The sequence below is a fragment of the Rattus norvegicus genome, chromosome 2, assembly GCF_036323735.1.
Source record: "Rattus norvegicus strain BN/NHsdMcwi chromosome 2, GRCr8, whole genome shotgun sequence".
Classification (NCBI taxonomy): Eukaryota; Metazoa; Chordata; class Mammalia; order Rodentia; family Muridae; genus Rattus; species Rattus norvegicus.
The window spans coordinates 146,176,739-146,197,262 of NC_086020.1; the positions used below are offsets into that span (position 1 = coordinate 146,176,739).

At 35.3% G+C, this 20,524-nt stretch overlaps 1 protein-coding gene across 1 annotated transcript in view; it reads left to right on the forward strand.

Annotated features, from left to right (window-relative positions):
* The window catches only part of Aadacl2fm3l1 (AADACL2 family member 3 like 1), a 46,349-nt gene extending 26,160 nt beyond the window's left edge, over positions 1-20,189 (forward strand). The window contains exons 2-5 of the mRNA XM_227185.7: positions 6,455-6,677; positions 9,907-9,976; positions 10,806-10,977; positions 18,375-20,189. Of these exons, the coding sequence (XP_227185.3) occupies positions 6,455-6,677; positions 9,907-9,976; positions 10,806-10,977; positions 18,375-18,977 (1,068 nt within the window). The 3' untranslated portion in view covers positions 18,978-20,189. The remainder of the gene's footprint in view (positions 1-6,454; positions 6,678-9,906; positions 9,977-10,805; positions 10,978-18,374) is intronic.
* The last annotated feature ends 335 nt before the right edge of the window (positions 20,190-20,524 follow it).

The window sequence follows — 20,524 nt, forward strand, 5'->3', positions numbered from 1 at the left end:
GAACTGTTAGAATGTGTTTCACAGCCTTGCCAAAGACTTGTTGTGCTAGAGTGGATTGTACCCTGCAGAGGCAGTAGTGTCTCCTCCATTTTCATAAAGACTCTGAGAGGGACAACTGGAAGTAAGGGGCAGACTGTGATCAGGATGTAAAGTGAGTGAATATATAAATAAAAATAAACAACTAAATGAAAAATTTGGCTGCCCACCATTGCAGCTAGAGAAGAGGGTTTAAACATGCATGTGTATCAAAAAGTAGTTCTCTTGGAGGCTTAAATTGCTATCTGATGTGGAGGGCAGAAATACTACAGAAGAGAAGCTGTCACCTTCTCATAAATGAACCACACAATTAGAGCTAGTGGATGTTCTGAGTGGAGTGAATACTATTACTAAAAATTAGTTTTATTATGTATTATTCAGTTAGTTCTCACACATCAGAAGGAAAAACCACAGTCTATTGCATCTCTGAAGTACGTTCAATCTGACTTGAATGGGGAAAGACCATCTAGATATATAAAAAGTAATATAAACATTTCCATACGTGTGAAATTTATTCAAAATATCTGAACTAGTTGATGCTATTGTACAAGATAGTTCCATAGGCTTGTATTTATAAAAAGAACAAGAGATGTCACTGATATAACTCAATACAAGTTTAAACTCCTGAGAACCTGAGGAATAGGATGTCTGGTGTTACTCTTACAGACCAAAAACCAGAAGCTCTGACATCCAAAGACAGGGAAGATAGAGTTCTTATGTGATATGCTAAATGAAGGAAAAGTAAACCAAGGTTATTTACTCTTGGTCCCTAGGAAAAGAGGAAGAATATATTTCACAGGGGTAATAGAAACAGTATTTATCAGGCACACAGTCTCATTTAGCCAATGGGTAGCAAAGAAAAGGGAAGGAGGGACACATAGAAAGAATCCACTGTTGAAGTTTAGGGGTATATCTGTGCACTTTCCAGAGATAGGGTGAGACTGCTTAATCCCAAGGGAATAAATGATTAATCATAGGGTCTGAGGAATTTTAGGGACGTTCATCAGGCTTAAAATCAACTGCATAAAGAGGTTGAGGACTTTAAAGTGAGGGGACTTAAAAACAAGAACAGAGTGGACACATTTTCAAATACATGGATTAAAGATGACAAGCCCAGTTCAAGGACAGAAGGTGAAAGTAGACTAAACTTAATAGGATTAGAATTTTAACAAGATTTTCTCAAGAAGAGAGGAAAAAGTGTGAAATGATGCTTTCCTTTCATTTGCTTCTACTCATACTTTCAGTGCATCTGATGATATCCAATCTCATCTGTGAGCCTTGGTCCCAACACAAACATCATTCTCTTCTGAAAGCACACTTACAGGCACACCCAGGAACAACATTTTATTAACACCAAGCAGCTAATTTGAGCCATGTTGACTCATGAATTTGATTCATGATATTATGTTACCTTCTGAAAGCCAAAATGTTTGCTAAAATACTTATTCTGAACTTTCTGGTGATTCTGGTCCAGGTTTAAAGTTTTAGTTTGGTGCATGATAGAAATTGAACAAGTCTGCACACCTTTTCATTCATTCTCAAACTTGGTCCTCACCAAGCAGGGTTTGAAAATATAGGTCATAATACTTATTGATGATATTGGCATATATTTTGACTGGATAGCAAGTGACTCTCTAAAAATCTTAAAAAATATTGCAACAACTAAAGATAACTTCAAGAATTCTCCAGTGATTGCCTTTGGGCCCTGATTTCCCAAGACACTTTCATGATGATGTTAATACCATGGAGTAAAGAAACTGCAGGGAAATTTAATTACATGTTAATAATAACTACATGACCTGATGAATTTCAACATCTACTTCAGAGTCTGTGACTGAACAAGTTAGAACTGGCACAGTAATGTTTGAATTAAGAATCAGCTTCACGACTCTTCTCTTTTTTTTTCTCTCTCTCTCTCTCTCCTCCCCCTGCCACACCTCCTTGTCTCTGCTATCCCAATAAACCTTCTCCATGTGACAAAAAGAAAAAAAGAAAAGAATCAGTTACACATCGTGAGAATGGTTGTGTTTATCTGTGAGGGTTCCCAGTGTGTACTCATTCTGTGGCTTTCTATTCAGTATCATGGAAATATTTTAACATGTGCACTGGGAAGAGGCCAGGATACCATGGATTCCAAGCTCTCTGTGTGGGGCTGCATCATGTTAGCTTTTTATCTTATATTTATACACCCATGCCTGACAACATTGAAGAAACCTGGAAAGTAATGGCCCTGGATGCAGTTGCTAAAACTTGTAACCTTGTGGTAAGAATAACTTAATTTTTCAATGATTAAGAGAATACTTTTGAGCATTTTGAAAATAATATTGATATCACATATCTGAAAGAAGCATTACTTTAAAAAGAATATTGTTAACTTGATTTTCACTTGTGTTCTAAGGAAAAAAAACTGGTTCCATAATTAAGTATAGAGATATGAATTATTATTAACAGTACTTGTTTGATATTAAATCAGGACTTTATTTATTATCTCCATAGTTTCTGTTGTCGGCCTCCAATTCTAAACTGCTGGAATTCTGGGGTTATTTAGAACATGCAGAATAGATAGAATTGCTATAGTTGTTCCTGTATAGTCTGTAACTGGCACTTTTGATGTTGTAGTATATATGGTTTCTTTGCATGCATGTAGGTCTCCTTTCCTTCTCCACTGTCTTCTAACTGTATAATATATATGAGAGAAAAATATCTGAGGAGGGTGTAAAGAGAGACTAAAAGCTGAAATTTGAGCCCCAAGCTGCATGATTCAACTCTGCTCTTGTATATGCCAAGTGGGCACCTTGCAGAAATGCCCTTCAGCCGCTCTAACAGATGGAGGGTCAAAATCTGAGGCAGCAGACTCAGTAGCTGACCAGAACTGACAACAGTTCGAGGTGTAACAGAAAGGCACAGTTCTGTGATGCAGCATTCTCCAACTGATGATCCCTGAGTCTCTCTGTCTTTCTCCCACAGTTCTCTTTGTCAAATGTTGATTCCTTGATTGAAGAAGGAGCCAGCCCATGTCAGTTGTCTTTTGATTATTTCACATGTATTTAAACCCCGGGATGAAAAATATCCATACTTTCATCAAAATCACAACCCTATCTATTAAAACATCCAGCATCCTTATTTATAATAGCCAGAAGCTGGAAAGAACCCAGATGCCCTTCAACAGAGGAATGGATACGGAAAATGTGGTACATCTACACAATGGAATATTACTCAGCTATCAAAAACAATGACTTTATGAAATTCATAGGCAAATGGTCGGAACTAGAAAATATCATACCGAGTGAGGTAACTCAATCACAGAAAAACACACATGGTATGCACTCATTGATAAGTGGCTATTAGCACAAATGCTTGAATTACCCTAGATGCATAGAACACATGAAACTCAAGATGGATGATCAAAATGTGAATGCTTCACTCCTTCTTTAAAAGGGGAACAAGAATACCCTTGGCAGGGAATAGAGAGGCAAAGATTAAAACAGAGACAGAAGGAACACCCATTGAGAGCCTGCCCCACATGTGGCCCATACATATACAGCCACCCAATTAGACAAGATGGATGAAGCAAAGAAGTGCAGGCTGACATGAGCCAGATGTAGATCTCTCCTGAGAGACACAGCCAGAATACAGCAAATACAGAGGCGAATGCCAGCAGCAAACCACTGAACTGAGAATAGGACCCCCGTTGAAGGAATCAGAGAAAGAACTGGAAGAGCTTGAAGGGGCTCGAGACCCCATATGTACAACAATGCCAAGCAAGCAGAGCATCCAGGGACTAAGCCACTACCTAAAGACTATACATGGACTGACCCTGGACTCTGACCTCATAGGTAGCAATGAATATCCTACTAAGATCACCAGTGGAAGGGGAAGCCCTTGGTCCTGCTAAGACTGAACCCCCAGTGAACGTGATTGTTGGGGGGAGGGAGGCAATGGGAGGAGGATGGGGAGGGAAACACCCATAAAGAAGGGGAGGGGGAGGGTTTAGGGGGATGTTGGCCCGGAAACCGGGAAAGGGAATAACACTCGAAATGTAAATAAGAAATACTTAAGTTAATAAAAAAACAAAACAAAAAAAATCCCATTCTAACATGATACTCTTACTTTCTTAGTTTCACATGTTCCCAACCATCATCTATATATCATTAAAATACACATTTTATGTATTTGGCACTATGAGTTATTATCTTGTACTTTTAAAATTGTAATGGATAAAATAAATTTGTAATTAAAGTTTATCCTGGAAAATTTGGAAATCCTTGATAATTTTAGCACTGAAACCTACAATTTACATTGCAAAGAAATAAAACTTTGACTTTTCACATATAAAAGTGAATATTCATGTTCTATTTTATATAGCCCTAAAAGAAGTGTGTGCATTACTATGTTATTACTATATTATGTTATTACAGATGTTGTTTAGAAAAAGCTTTATAAAATATCCACACATAATCTCGAGAAACTTCCTTGACTGTGCATTGTATCAATTAACCTATAGGTTAGGATACTAATTTTAAATATATGTCTGGATTGTTTGATATATTAAAGATGAGGTATACTATAAGAACATGTGATAATCTTTACATTGGTAGTTTTTGTTACAGTGTTAAAATGCTTGAGTATCAATTTATAACCAGAAAATATTGTCATAAAAGAAAGCTATTTGCTAATAGCTAATAGCTTTCTTATTTTCAATAGCAAATTTATTGAATGAAAAATTATCTGAATACATTGGTAGTTTAAGCACTATTATTAACAGGTCATATATTTGTTTATATTTAAATTAAAAATACTCAAGAACTCTTATTATATTTTAAAATTAATCAATTAACCAATTAATTAGTTTATGTGTATGTGTTTGTGTTTGTGTGTGTATGTTTGTGTGTGTGTGTGTGTGTGTGTGTGTGTGTGTGTATGTGTGTGTGTATGTGTGTGCTGGAGGGAAGGTTCAGGCCAAGGCATATGTAGAGGTCTCAGTATATTATATAAGGGTCAGTTCTTCTATTCCACCAGGTGTATTTTGCAGGTGTTCATGATTGGAGTAAAAGGGAAGATGTTCTCTTGCAGAGCTGGGGATGAGATACACACAACTCTTCAGGTTGTGACCATCCACTGGATGTACCAGAGGATACATCATTAAAGAACACTGACCCTCCTCCCCCACTGGCTATTGATTGTCAGCAGATCCTTGGTTAGGGGTGGCATTTTTGGGACCATCTTCCTTCTCTGTGAGAAGCATTGACTTGGTTTGGCCTTGTACAGTTCTTGTGCATGCTGTCACAATCACTGAGATTTATATGTCATGCTATGTCGGAAGGACACTCTTTCTTTGTATTCCTTCAATATCTCTGGCTTATATAGTCTTTTGATCTCTTCTGGAATGATCTCTGAGGTTTAGCAGAAGAGAAGGCAGTATAGATATTCCATTTAGAGTTGAGTATTCAGTATTCTCTCATTCTCATGTTGGTCCATTTCGCATCTCTGTGTTAACCACAATCCACTACAAGCAGAAGTATCTCTGGTGAGGGAGGATTGAGAGATGCATTAATCTGTGGCTATCATAATAAGTCAATAAGAACATATTGAATAGTGTATACTAGTGTAGCAGTAGTAGCTTCTTCCTTTATGGCATAGGACCCGCTAGTCAAATATCCATGAACTAACAGAGGTGCCACGCATGACTTTGTCTTGTGAAATTGGACTTAAATCCAATAAGAATGTGCTCATTTATTGAAAGCACTGTTGTAACAATGGGTAAGCCTTGCCAGTCCAGTGACTATTGTCATTCTCAGGGTTCATGTCGGGTAAAATTGGTGATTACTGTCCTCCTCTGGTAGACAGCATAGTTACTTCTAGCTCTATGAAAGTTAGCAAGAAGGGATGAAGTTTCCAGGTATGTAACAGATTAATACTTAAAGTTTGTAATTTTTTGTTTGACAGTTTTATGCATTTACCTGATAAATACACTTTCCCCACATCTTCCTCTGCCTTCTACAATCCATATTCTCAACATTTCCACACCTTCATTCTATTGTGCAATCCAATGATTTTAATTAGTTTCTTGCTTAAGCATTGGAAGGAGATTATTTACTATACCAAAGGTAACACATTAACAGCTATGGGGAAAAATGACTACTCCATCCTAATTAACAAATGGCTATCAATATTTTCTCAGAAAGGGATGCAAGATTTATTGACACATTCCTTATCCATGATGAACGGTTGATAGACTAAACCTTATGAAGGCCTCATACAAACATCTACATTGAGATTTTCATGGTACTAAAATGAAGTTAGGATATAAAAATCTAGAGTTTTATCACATTGTTTATTTTATTATCATCACCACCATTTACATTGTTGTAATTAAAATAAAATGTATAATGTTTAAATGTTTGTTTTGTATTTATAGGGCACATTATGTGAAAATATGGGTCTTATGAAACATGAAGATGTAATAACAACTTTATCGTTAGTTCACTTTACAAAACCAGTTTCAGATGAAAACGTTACAGTGATTGACACAGACTTCAGTAACATCCCTGTTCGTTTTTACTTGCCAAAGAGGAAGTCTGAAAGACAGAGACCAGCTGTGATTTTCATTCATGGTGGTGCCTTTGTCTTGGGAAGTTACAGTAAGTATATTTTGTGTTATTCATATATTCATACTGAAATAATTGCTGGCTACCAATGAGTTGACAGACATTTCTTCATACAATGTTGACGTGTGCATCTTAACAGAGTTATACTGGAAGGTATGGGGGTCATAGTTCACATTCTCCTTTATATGTAATTTGTTAGTAAACCAACCAAGTAGAAACAAGATGGTTGTGTTGGGAAATAGAGTCTTAAATTAACATAATGATATCTTAAACTTGAAAGTATATAATAAACTTGGAATTTAGAGTCAAATCACCCAGTTGCATCAATTAAATAAATATTTAGTATGACATGAACCAGGTATTTGATTGTTAGATATGAAATAATACATGCTTCCATGCCATAGCTTAACTTTGTTCCAGGGGTGCCGTGTGATACAACAATATCGAGGATTAGAAAACAGAGCATAACTTTGTACTACAATTATAGAAGTGATATGGAGCTGAGGGGTCAGTTCTTGCCTGAAAGTGAGTGGAGTAGCTAAGACAGACAGACTGATGGAATCTTAAACACATACCATTTTAGACGTTTGATGACTTATGGAGTCACTACACAGAAAAGTTTGGGATATTGCACTTCACAGATGTAACAAACAGGTGGTAGCACTCCTGTCCTCAATGAATCTGTACTTAATTCTCATATCCAGTATTTTGTCTACATAATTTGTGAACATTTTAAGATAAGCAAAAAGGCTACTGTGGAAAGCTGGGCACACAACTGAGTGAGCAAGTTTCAGGTAGGTATTACCATCATGTTTTAGTGGTGAGGAAGCAAATAGAATAAGAAATGTTTTCAAAGACCTACATTTAGAAAAGGGAGATCACTTCCCAGGCTTTTGGCTAAGGTCCAGTATAGAAAAGAGAGGAAGGACAGGACCTTGGAGCAGAACCCAGAGGATTAAGGCTCCTACCGAGCAGCCCATGCATGTTCTCAGTGTTGCTGCCCTCAGTTTTGCTTCAGTGACATTTCTAATTTGCCATCCTGTTTCCAACCTCATCTGCTCCTTCTGGGTCATAAGTGCGTATGTTTGGTTTCTCCCAGTCTACCTCTCTCCTTACCTGTCTACAATGTCTGAAGCTTACTGGCATCTTGTTGATCCTGTCTTCATTACTCTACTTACATCCTGGGATAAGACATGTTTTTATTTTGTTCAAGATGAGTCTCTACTTTCCTAGGAATTATATTTTTTCCAAATCATCACCTGATTTATATTTCTTCTACCTGCAATTGTACCCCCTTGGTTGATTCTCAAGTATGCACTGTTTTACTGCCTCTATCTCTGTCAGTCCCTGGCTGTTCCTTCTAATTCTTATCTTATCATTTTTCATTTTCTGAGACTTGTTTGCATGTTTGTCTCCTTCTTGCCTTTTGATTCTTCCTTAATACAGTGTAATCTGAGAGAAACCACTGGTCTTTGCTACACAGTGAGCTTGTATGAAAGGAATTTCTATATCCTTCCTTTTTCCTCCTTTATTTCATCTTTCATTTGCAACTGCAACATTAAAACAAGAGAAAAGCTAAAACCATGCTGAAATAAGTTAATTGTACTTAACCAATATTAATATTTCTCACATTCCAGTATTTTATTCTTTGGTTGTTGGTTCCACTTTTTTCTATACTTTATTCCTTATTTCTTTCCACTCTAGCCCCCATGCCCATCCTATTGATATCGGCTCTTTCCTATCTCTAACTTTGTTGCTGGACTTAAGTTCAGTCAACTCAGCTGCAGATTGGTCTGCATTACTTCATCCTTAGTGTATCATATGAATTCCTTAGCAGATACCACCATATTACTTTCTCAAGGAGTAAACAGAAAAAATAAATAAAACACCCAAGAACACAAGAAAAGCATAGCGACCATCATGCTCTTTTTTTTACAGTCTTTCAGTCTCGTATACTTTATAACATACTCTGGGCACAAACTCTGAGCATCCTCTTGTTTCTACACACACTGTGTAAATTATCATTTAGTTTTATTCCAATTCTTACCTCTCTGGTGGCTCATCACCATTTTGTTATTTCTGTGACCTTCTATTTCAGCCTATTGTGATGTGAAAATATGGTCACACTGCTCATCAATAAACATCCCAGAAATAGCATCCATTTGTTTATGAATCTTCTGACAAACTTTGGAGTGTAGTCAGGTGTATTCTCTTCCGGTTACCTCATCTGCTCCCTGCTTTCTGCTCCCTTTATCACATTTATCTATATGTTTTCCCAAGCTCTGCGAATTCTCAGGAAATTGGTGTAAATTTTAATAAAATCACACTTCATTTTTTCTTGTTCATTTTCTGCCTATTATTATTTTTATGTTTAACATGATGGATGACAATTTATGCTTTGTAGGTGAATGAGTATAAATTGCTAATTAAAATAATAATTGACGTTAAGTTCTGTTAAAACTTTTAGAAAAGTATTTTCTTTTTCTATCTCCTTTAAGTTTATTAACTATTTATGTACAGTTAAGTTTTGTTAGGAATTAGAAATGTAAGAACACATTCTTTTTTTTTTTTCATCTTTATTAACTTGGGTATTTCTTATTTACATTTCGATTGTCATTCCCTTTTCCAGTTTCAGGGCCAACATCTCCCTAACTCCTCCCCCTCCCCTCTCTGTGGGTGTTCCCCTCCCCATCCTCCCCCCATTACTGCCCTCCCCCCAACAATCACAAGAACACATTCTTATTTCATTTTAGTGAGAATTAAAATTCTAACTTACATATAGAGAGATAACCTAAAGTGTAATTGTAAATTTATTAAGTTGCATGAACAAATAAATATGTAAGCCTCTAGCAAAAGAAAAACTTATTAGTTCTAATTGCACCAAATAGTACACCTGGTCTTATACTTCAGTTGATGTCCCATCATTGAAAACTTCCTTCAGTAAATAATAACTGTGGGGAATCTCTAAATTTATGCAAATTATAATGCTGCCTACAGTGTTATCTTCAACTCAATTTCATATTTTCTAATACTTCTCCCAAGATTTTTAAGGAGTATATCAGTAATGAATTGCAGACAATCTTCTTCATGAACTCTGAAAGAATGTTTCCTGTGACCATAAAAGGGATAACTTACTGTCAATCAATCAATCAGTCAACCAAACAATCAAATTTCACATTTTAAGCACATACATGACTGCTTCTGCGTTTCCATTATTTGCTACTTACAGTGAACCATTTTGTGTTTATTTTTTTCATTTCAGAGATGTCAGCCTATGATGATCTGAACAGACTGACAGCAAACAAGCTTGAAGCTGTTGTTGTGGCAATAGAGTAAGATAAAACCGATTCTTCTAGCCACAGTCCGTGCACTCACAACATAACTTGGTCTATTCAGAGCTGTGACCCAATCAATAAATACACGTATACTATGGGTTTTTGTTTATATTGTTTTTTCCATAATTTTAATGTCAAGGCATCCTCAAAGGCATCCATATTTATTTTGATTTCTGCCATTTTAGATACAAGAGTGAAGCCAGAGGAATAAACACATTTATTATCACAGTTATAACATCTCTTAGAATATGAACTCCAGGATTCATAAGCATCTCATTTTATCTGCAAGTAAAATTAAAAATTCTCACGTATACACAGAAAGATATACTCATTATATTCTTGAAAAACTAGATTTTCTTTGACCTGTTTCTAAAGACTGGAGTTGGAGTTATTCTTGGTTATAATTCTAGTAGGTAAAAATGTTTCAATAACTTGAACATTTCAAGACATTATTCAAATGAAAATTCTTAATATTCTCAACAAAGTTTTGCCAACATTTACAATAATATATAAAAACTATGAGCAAATACTTATTACCTCAGAACTTTATTTCTGTCCACTCTGCTACTGAAATTCTCATTAATAGGAATGAAAAAAAATTGCTGTGTATATTACTATTCCCTAGTGCAGAAATAAACTTACAACCACTACTTGAAACCCTTAACAAGAATCTAAGACAGGCATTACTAGTCAGCTCTAGTTAATTGGTGAAACAGGCTTCAAAGTAGGGTCAACATATCAGTGTATCTGGTGGTAAGAGTGAGATATTTCCTTGCATAACTTTAACAAGGGTTTTGTTGTGGTTTTGCTTGATTTACCTTTAAAGCTACAGACTTGCTCCCAAGTATCCTTTCCCAGCTGCCCTTGAAGACTGTGTTTATGTGACCAAGTTCTTTCTCCAGGAGAAAGTTCTTGCAAAATACAGAGTGGATCCCTCACGCATCTGCATTATGGGAGACAGCTCTGGGGGTACCTTGGCAGCCACAGTGACTCAACTGGTATGTTGTATGTGTATATATGTTTTAATCTTAATGCAAAAGAAGCTGTGTTTGAATTATTTTTATAACGTTATCTTTGAAATTTAAATTAAACCAGCGTGATTATCCATTTTGTAAATTACTACTTTAGAATTGGCTTTAATGCCTAATGCTAAGGACAGCTTTTAAAATCCTGTTTTTAGGTGTTTAAAGGAAGTTTCAAGACATTGAAGCCAGGGCTGTGTGTTTGCCAGGCAAATACTCTACCAAGAACTATCAATCTCTCTTTAAACTTATTGTTTCAAAACAATCTTTTGATTAGATTCCATGAACTGGTCTGCATTTTGTGCAAGTCTTGAACTTGTGAGCTTCCCACCCCAGGAACTCAAGAACCAAATATTAGAAAGCTGTAATGATAACTCAGGCTTACGCTAACAATGCTAGTTAAAAGTTCACCAATTGCTTTGAATTGCTCTATCAATTTCAATGCAGAATTTGTTGTTGTTGTTGAGGTTGTTCATACTTACTGAATTTAAGTAGAAAAACTATAGTTTCTCAATGTTTTTTGTAACTATAGCTGAAGAGCATATTAGTACTTTTTCTCCTCTGAAACTAAACATTCAGCAAGAAGCAAATACAGGGACAAACTTATACTGGCTCCTGGAACGTTAAGTGCATCATAGCAGCAAAGGCATGGCAGTGGTAGTTGATTATAGCTGTGGCAGTGGGAGTGTGAGGCTGCTTGCCATTATCTCCCAAGTCAAGAAGTCTGGTGACATGATTTCTTGTATTCAGCCTCAACCAATATGGAGGCACCTCCAAATTCAAGATGAAATTTATCCCTTAATTCCCTGTGAAATACCATCATAGACACTCCCAGAGATGGGCTTCAATCTCTATCTCCTACATGATTCTAAATCTAGGCCAGTGGATATTTATGAGTAACGATGACAATGTGTAAACTGACACATGTAGATTTTTATAGATAACATCAGATGACATATCATGCTTAGAAGAATTCCTACTGTAACAAAATTAAGTCACCACATAATAGATTCTTGCTGAATATAGCTAAATAATCATTATCAATTGGTGATATTTTGAAAGGCAATATCAATTCAATAGATGATTCAAAATCCCACAAATACTTTTGTAGAATGAAATGAATAGTCTGTTCCCTTTTTATTATGTAGACTGACTTCTTTTTATAAAGTAGATGTAGTCTCAATGTTTGTGTTAATTGATTTTATTGAATATTTTAACTTTTCTTTAATCTTACTATCCAACCAGTCATACGTTTCCTTCTTCAAGACCAATTAACTTATTTTAATAAAACTATCTCTTTATCAAACCATTATAAAAGTCCCATGAAATCTCATCATGTATAATCTAAAAATACTCAAAAATGTTCTTTAATAATTTTAATGTTTTGATTGCTCTGATCATCTGTGTACAAAAAGGCTCTGAAGTAGGTCTTGGCCCTCTAATAGAAATTTGATGTACTAGAATACATAAGATATATGTTTTGTGTAAATAAACATAACAAAACTATTTTATTTATTAAGCGCAAAGAGTTTGCTAGGAATCCAATTCCTTTCATATTTAGTCTTACTGTGTAAAGAAAAATTTTCACCAGTGGAAAACAATGATGTTAAATTATGGAGAAACATTGTTTAATATTCATCATAGACTATATAGAAATTACTAAGATTACAGTGGCTGCACTTGTAACCAAGTCTGAGGTCCATCTGGAAGCTTGCAACAAAACCTTGACTGTTTTACTTATAAATTATTCTCTAATGTACTACAAAGACTGAATGGCAATATTCTAAACTGGGTCATTGAAAACTAATATAATGAGTTATATATTAAAAATGGGACACTTTAATAGGGAGCATCACTGTGTACCCCTAAATTTGCAAGGTTACAGCAAGTACAATAAGTCATTTAGAGAGATGAAAGTAAGCTGAATGGGTTAGTTAAATTAGACAGAAGGGTAGTTATATATTTTGAGGAATCTGAAAGTGTCAGAGATAAAAAAGAGTAAGAAAAAAATAGAGTTTTGAATAAAAGAGACCACCATGTACTTAATGGAATAAGCTTTTAGGTATAATATACACAGTATTTAGCTGGGTGGTGATGATTCACATCTCAGCACTCAGGAGTCAGAGGCAGGAAAACCTTGAGTTCAAGATAATCTTGAAATACAAAGCAAAATCCTAGACAGCTAGAAATATATATATTCTCTCTCTCTCTCTCTCTCTCTCTCTCTCTCTCTCTCTCTCTCTCTTTCTCTCTCTTTCTCTCTCTTTCTCTGCTCTTCTCAACTTTTTCTTCTATTAGTTTGAGTGTATTTGGTTTGATAAAGAGGTCCTTGATCCACTTGGACTTAAGCTTTGTACAGGTCAATAAGAATGGGTAAGTTTGCATTCCTCTACATGCTGACTTCCAGTTGAACTAGCACCATTTGTTGAAAATGTTCTTTTCTGCACTGGATGGTTTTAGCTCTTTTGTCCAAGATCAAGTGACTGTAGGTGTGTGGTTTCATTCTGGGTCTTAAATTCTATTCCATTGATCTGCCTGTTTGTCTCTGTATAAATACAGTACAGTTTTTTTTAATCACTATTGCTCTGTAATAGTGCTTGAGGTCAAGGATAGTGATTCCCCCAGAAGTTCTTTTATTGTTGAGGATAGTTTTTGCTATCCTGGGTTTTTTGTTATTCCAAATGAATTTGCAAATTGCTTTTCCTAAATCTATAAAGGAATGAGTTGGAATTTTGATGGGGATTGTATTGCATCTGTAGTCTGATTTTGGAAGGATGGCCATTTTTACTATGGTAATCCTGCCAATTCCTGAGCATGGGAGGTCCTTCAATCTTCTGAGATCCTTTGCAAATTTTTTCTTCAGAGACTTGAAGTTCTTGTCATACAGAACTTTCACTTGCTTGTGACTATTGTTAAGGGTATCATTTTCCTAATTTTTTTCTCAGCCTGTTTATCCTTTGAATAGAGGAAGACTACTGATTTTTTTGAGTTTGTTTTATTCCCAGCCACTTTGCTGAAGTTGTTTATCAGGTTAAATAGTTCTCTGGTGGAACTTTTGGAGTCACTTAAATATACTATCATATCATCTGCAAATAGTGATATTTTGACTTCTTCCTTTCCAATTTGTACTCCTTTGACTACCTTTTGTTGCCTTATTGCTCTGGCTAGGACTTTGAGTACTATATTGAATAAGTAGGGAGAGAGTGGGCAGCTTTGTCTAGTCCCTGATTTTAGTGGGATTGCTTCAATTTTCTCTCCATTTAGTTTGATATTGGCTATTAGGTTTGCTGTATATTCCTTTTACTCTGTTTAGGTATGAACCTTGAATTCCTGATACTTTCAGGACTTTTAACATGAAGGGGTATTGAATTTTGTCAAATGCTTTCTCAACATCTAATGAGATGATCATGTGTCTTTTTTTCTTTGAGTTTGTTTACATAGTAGATTGCATTAATGGATTTCTGTGTATTAAACCAACCCTGTATGCCTGGGATGAAGCCTACTTGATCCTGATGGATGATCATTTTGATGTGTTCTTGTATTAGGTTTGCAAGAATTTTGTTGAGTATTTTTGCATTGATATGCATAAGGAAAATTGATCTGAAGTTCTTTTTCTTTGTTGGGTCTTTGTATGGTTAGGTATAAGTCTAATTGTGGATCATAAAAGGAATTGGGTAGTGTTCCTTCTATTTCTATTTTGTAGAATAATTTGGACAACATTAATATAAGGTCTTCTGTGAAGGTCTGATAGAATTCTGCACTAAACCCATCTGGTCTTGGGATGTTTTTGTTTGGGAAACTTTTAGTAACTGCTTCTATTTCTTTAGGAGTTATGGGACTGGCTAGAGGTTTATCTGATTCTGATTTAATTTTGGTATGTAGTATCTGTCTCAGAAATTGTCCATTTCATCCAGATTTTTCAGTTTTGTTGAATATAGTCTTTGTAGTAGGATCTGATTTTTTTTAATTTCCTCAGATTCTTTTGTTATGTTTCACTTTTCATTTCTTATTTCATTTATTTGGATATACTGTGCCTCTGGTTAGACTGGCTAAGGCTTTATCTATCTTGTTGATTTTCTCAAAGAACCAGCTCCGGATTTTGTTGTTTCTTTGTATAGTTCTTTTTGTTTCTACTTGGTTGATTTCAGTCCTGAATTTGATTATTTCCTGTATTCTACTCCTCTTGGGTGCATTTGCTTATTTTTCTTCTAGATTTTTTAGGTGTGCTGTCAAGATGCTAATGTATGCTCTCTCCAGTTTCTTTTTGGAGGCACTCGGAGCTGTGTTTTCCTTTTAGCACTGCTTTCCTTGTGTTTCATAAGTTTGAGTATGTTGTGTCTTCATTTTCATTAAATTCTAAAAAGTCTTTAATGTCATTCTTTATTTCTTCCTTTATCAAGTTATCATTGAGTTGAGCATTGTGCAATTTCCATGTTTATATGGGCATTCTGTTGTTTTTGTTGTTATTGAAAACCAGCTTTAGTCTGTGGTGATCTGATAAGATTCATATGATTTTTTTTTAGCTTCTTGTATCTGTTGAGTGGCGTTCTGTGACTAATTATATGGTCAATTTTGGAAAAGGTACCATTTGGTGCTGAGAAGAAGGTATATTCTTTTGTTTTAGGATGAAATGATCTATAAAAATCTGTTAAATAGAAGCAGTTACTAAAAGAAACTTCTGGTAGTTTCTCTATGTCTACGTTTAGTTTTTGTTTTCATGATCTGTCCATTGATGAGAGTGGGGTGTTGAAATCTCCTACTATTATTTTGTGAGGTGCAATGTGTGCCTTGACCTTTAGTGTGGTTTCTTTTATGAATGTTGGTGCCCTTGCATTTGGAGCACAGATATTCAGGATTGAGAGCTAATTTTGGTAGATTCTTCTTTGATGAATATGAAGTGTCTTTCCTTATCTTTTTTGATAACTTTTGGTTGAAAGCCAACTTTATTGGGTATTAGAATGTCTACTCCAGCTTATTTCTTGGGACCATTTGCTTGGAAAATTGTTTTCCAACCTTTTACTCTGAGGTAGCATCTGTCTTTGTCACTGAGGTGTATTTCCTGTATGCAGCAAAATGCTGGGTCCTCTTTATGTATCCAGTCTGTTATTCTATGTCTTTTTGTTGGGGAAGTGAGTCCATTGATGTTCAGAGACATTAAGGAATAGTGATTGTGAATGGAAAAAAGAGGATAAGAGATAAAATTCTTCTTGCTTCTCCTCTTTGTCTAAGAAGTGTTATATCCAAAAGTCTAGAACTAAGCCAAGAAATTTAACTCATTTTATTTTTGTCAATCTCTTTATAAGGTCATAATTTTTCTAGTTGAGTAGACAGGAGTCAGCTTTACATGTATACTGTTTTTCCATTCACTGTTGTGGTATCAGGACATAAGCTCTGACATATGCACAAAGTGTAAAACCATATTCTTTTCTGTAGGAAGGGTGACACAATTCCCACAAAGTCCAGGGTGGTGTCACTGGAAGCTGTCACTTGTAAAGATTATAAGAATTGAAATGAGGCCACCAAGTATCCTTTCTGTGCTTCAAGGATGAGATGTTTTGGGTCAGGTTAGACCCTGTGACCCATCTGACTTGCCATGGTTAAAACATGTATTGCTGTCTTTCATCAGGAGTTCAGTGTCCTGGATAAATGTGGACACTGACAATTCATCAGCAATTGTCTTCTTCAGTGAAAATGGACCTTTAATTGTCACCATTATCTCTATAGGTGATTTGGCATACGATTTTTTTTTTGCTGGTCCAACTGATAAAATATATTTTGCCCATCTAGACAGCACAAAATCCTGTACACACCCATCCCTTAAAAACAGTCATAGTCTAATTTCGTTAGTGCACCGAGAGCTACTATTTTGGAGTTTATAATAAACATATAGATATTAATGATATTTGTGCTGTCTTTATTCGAAAAGCTTTAATAATAAAGTTTAAGAATGATTACTTAGTGCTAAAAGCATAAAGTTAACAAAGTTTTTAACTACTACTGAGAATTATTGTTCTTACTACTTTGATTGTCACAATCTTCATTTAATGTTTGCATTTTGGGGTTCACATGTTTCCATGAGTGCTTGTACAAGAATGTGCATTTTCAAGTATGTGCTCATGAATGTAGAAGCCAGAAGGTAACACTGGGTGTCAACATCTTTCTCTACCTCAGTTTTGAAATTGGGGTCTCTCATAGAGCCTGGAGAACACTGAGTAATCTAGATTGACTGCCTAGTTAATTTCAAGGATCCCCTGGTGTCAACCTTACCCACCCAGTGATGAGGTAACAGGTATATGCTACATGTCCAAGTTTTTTTTTTTTTTTTGGTCTGGCCCTCTGTACTCAAGTCAACAAATCCTTTACTGACTAAGCTATCATTTCAATCCTTGCTCTTATTAGTTTCTCATTTTTCTTCTGTATAAAATATAAATTTCAATATATAAATATAAATATAAAATATAATTTTCAATATAAAATTAAAAGGTTAAATTAAGGTTTAACCTTCTTGTTTCCCAATACAATTGTGTGCGAACAATTGGGGACAGCACTTCTACTACATATGAAGGAGCTATAATATGTTTTTGCCTAAAAAACTCTTAGGGATTTTTTCCATCCTGAACTTGTAATATCTCCCTTCTATTGAGCTCCAAAATGGATTTGGTCAGATAGTTAGCCTTGTAATGAGCTAATTAGAATTCCTGGAATTCTGTTATATTTTGTAAGTGTTTTGTGAGATCATGGCCATGTGAGCGCTGTTCATAGCTTGAAATTTCCCAAAGATTGGCAACAGATGCTGTCACTGTTGCATAAATGCTATAGAAGTGGGTACTATTTAAGTACTCATGCTTACAGGTAAATTTTAGCTTCACTGTTGTAGAGTATACAAGAAGAGAAGAACATAGCTGCATAATCATGATACCTCTTGTATCTGATAAGAAACAGAGGCACCATATCTAATACATGGTTGTTATTAGTAATTGGGAGACAAAAACAAGTGGACATGTGTTCCAGAACAATCCTGAGATGTTCAACATGACTTTATTAAAGAAAGCCACAATAGCTGAATTTCTAAAAAACAAACGTGAAAAATTCCAACATCATAAGTAAAAATCTTGTCATCCTCATTAAGATGCTACCGATCATCTTCCTGTTTGATTTCCATGTATGAATAAATGTGTGTGCAACAGACTGTGTTTTTGTTTCTGTATGGATGGGAGTGCAATGGCACTCTCTTGTCTCTAAAGTAGTGACTAATTGCATAGGAAAATTCACTAGATATTCAGATGATTTTACTTACTTCTAGCTACTAAAATGAAATTGTTGGTCCTTCTGTTGTAAACCTATTAATTCATTAGACTTCATTATCTTTCTAGCTACAGAATGATCCAAATTTCAAAGGTAGAATTAAAGCACAAGCCTTGATGTATCCAGGCCTACAGTCACTTGATACTTTTCTACCATCCCATCAAGAGTATCAACATGGTCCAGTTCTGACCAGGGAGATGATAATTAAGTTGCTTTGCCTATATGTGACTGAAGACCAAGTTCTACCTCAGGCTGCACTGAGGAACGAGCACATGCCTGAAGAATCGAGACACCTATTCAAGTTTGTTAACTGGAGTGAATTCCTTCCTGAGAAGTATAAAAAGAACCATGTTTACACTGAACCAGTTCTTGGAAAATTGAATGCTTCCTATCCAGTACTTGTGGACAGCAGGTTGTCGCCTTTGCTAGTCAATGACTCACAGTTACAGAGTTTGCCATTGACATACATTGTCACCTGTGAACATGATATCTTTAGAGATGACGGTCTCATTTACATCTCACGGCTTAGAAATGTTGGGGTTCAAGTTACTCATGAGCATGTAGAGAAAGGAGTACATGGAGCCCTATCATTCACCAGCGCTCCAGTGTTTTTAAATTTAGGATTAAAATTAAGAGATAAGTATATTAATTGGTTAGAAGAAAATCTATAAGTGAAGCATGTAGCTGGGTAATCAATAAAGAAATCTGACTGATAAACTTTGAACTGTTGTATGATGAATGGGCACAATATTAATTGGCTAGTGGATAAAGCTACATTTCAATTTGAGTAAAAGTTACTGTATATGTTTGTGAAAGTTACTTCATTATTCCATCTTAGAAATATTGCTAAAATGAGGCAACATTTCATTATCTGCTTTAATTACAATTTGTTGTAAAGAATGTACTTTGAGTATTCAAAAATGGCAGAATGGCAGGAGAATGTGTGTTCGGATGCCAACAGTTTTGAGATTCATGGCAGTGATAAACCAAATTTGGGATATATTTCATGAAAAATAATTTCCAATAAAAATGGAATGGAGTCATGAGGAGTGAATGGGTTGTCACATTACTGTGCAGGGGACCAGTGGCAGAGAGTCAGTCAGGAAGACAGATCTCTGTGAGTTCAAGACCAGGTTGATGTATGTATCTAGTTCTAGGACAGCTACTGCTGTTGAATGGCACATTATTTTAAAAAGAAGAATAAAAAAGAAGAGTAAAGAACAGAAACCATGAATGAGGAGAAAGTGTGATAGCTAGAAGTTTAATGACGTTTCTATGGACTAAGCATTGGACTGCACTTCTGCTATAGTTTTTCCAATCATGTGCTCGCTCTACATTACTATAATCTGTTCAAGGTGAATTAATTAGTTCTTCTTTTTACTCATTCCCAATAAAATTTATATTCTGCTTTTCATAATAACAGTTTGCATATTTGAGGGAGTTTTCTTGATCATGTACTTTTCCTAAAGTTTGAACATTTGTGCCTTATTTACACTTTTGTAAGATCAGACTTGATGGAAACGTTTTTGGATTGTATTTATTGTGGGACAACATCTCTTAATGCATGATGGTACCCATCCAACTATAAAGTATAGGCAGAATTCTTTATAGTATCCTTTTGAATTTTTGTAAAGAAGCATTGTGCACACAGAGACTGTATATTCAGAGTTTATGAGAGTTGGTTATTTCCAGACATGTTTCCCTGTGATGATAGAACACATACTCCTGTAAGCACAAATCGACTCATAAATAGCTGTAATTTTCACTCAGAAGCATTAAAAGTAATAATTAGTTTCCTGATGTCCTGGGGATTATGCTGCTTCTGTCTGGTTGTTTGACATGTTCCGTGTTTTTTCTTAATGCTGAATAAACTATTGAAAGGGAAATTGTGTCTTGTGAATTTAGTTGGTAATCTAATCCTCATCTCTTAACATATTTTCATTAATATTTTTCTGCAGCCGAGAACCTTTTTTCATTTTGAGTATGATTACTTCATTAATGTCTTAGTGTTCACCATAGGATCCTTCATCTTGGCGTTCAGACTAAACTTTGGCAAGAACATTAGGAGAGGTTGACTAGGAGTTTTCTTTGCTGTTCTCTGTGAATTTGTAACATTGTAAGTAAAATCACTTTGATTGATTTATTTGTGGGAGAGAAACAATATTGTTCAAGATATGAAATCAGACTTGATGAAAATTGATTGTTCTCATTAAGCATT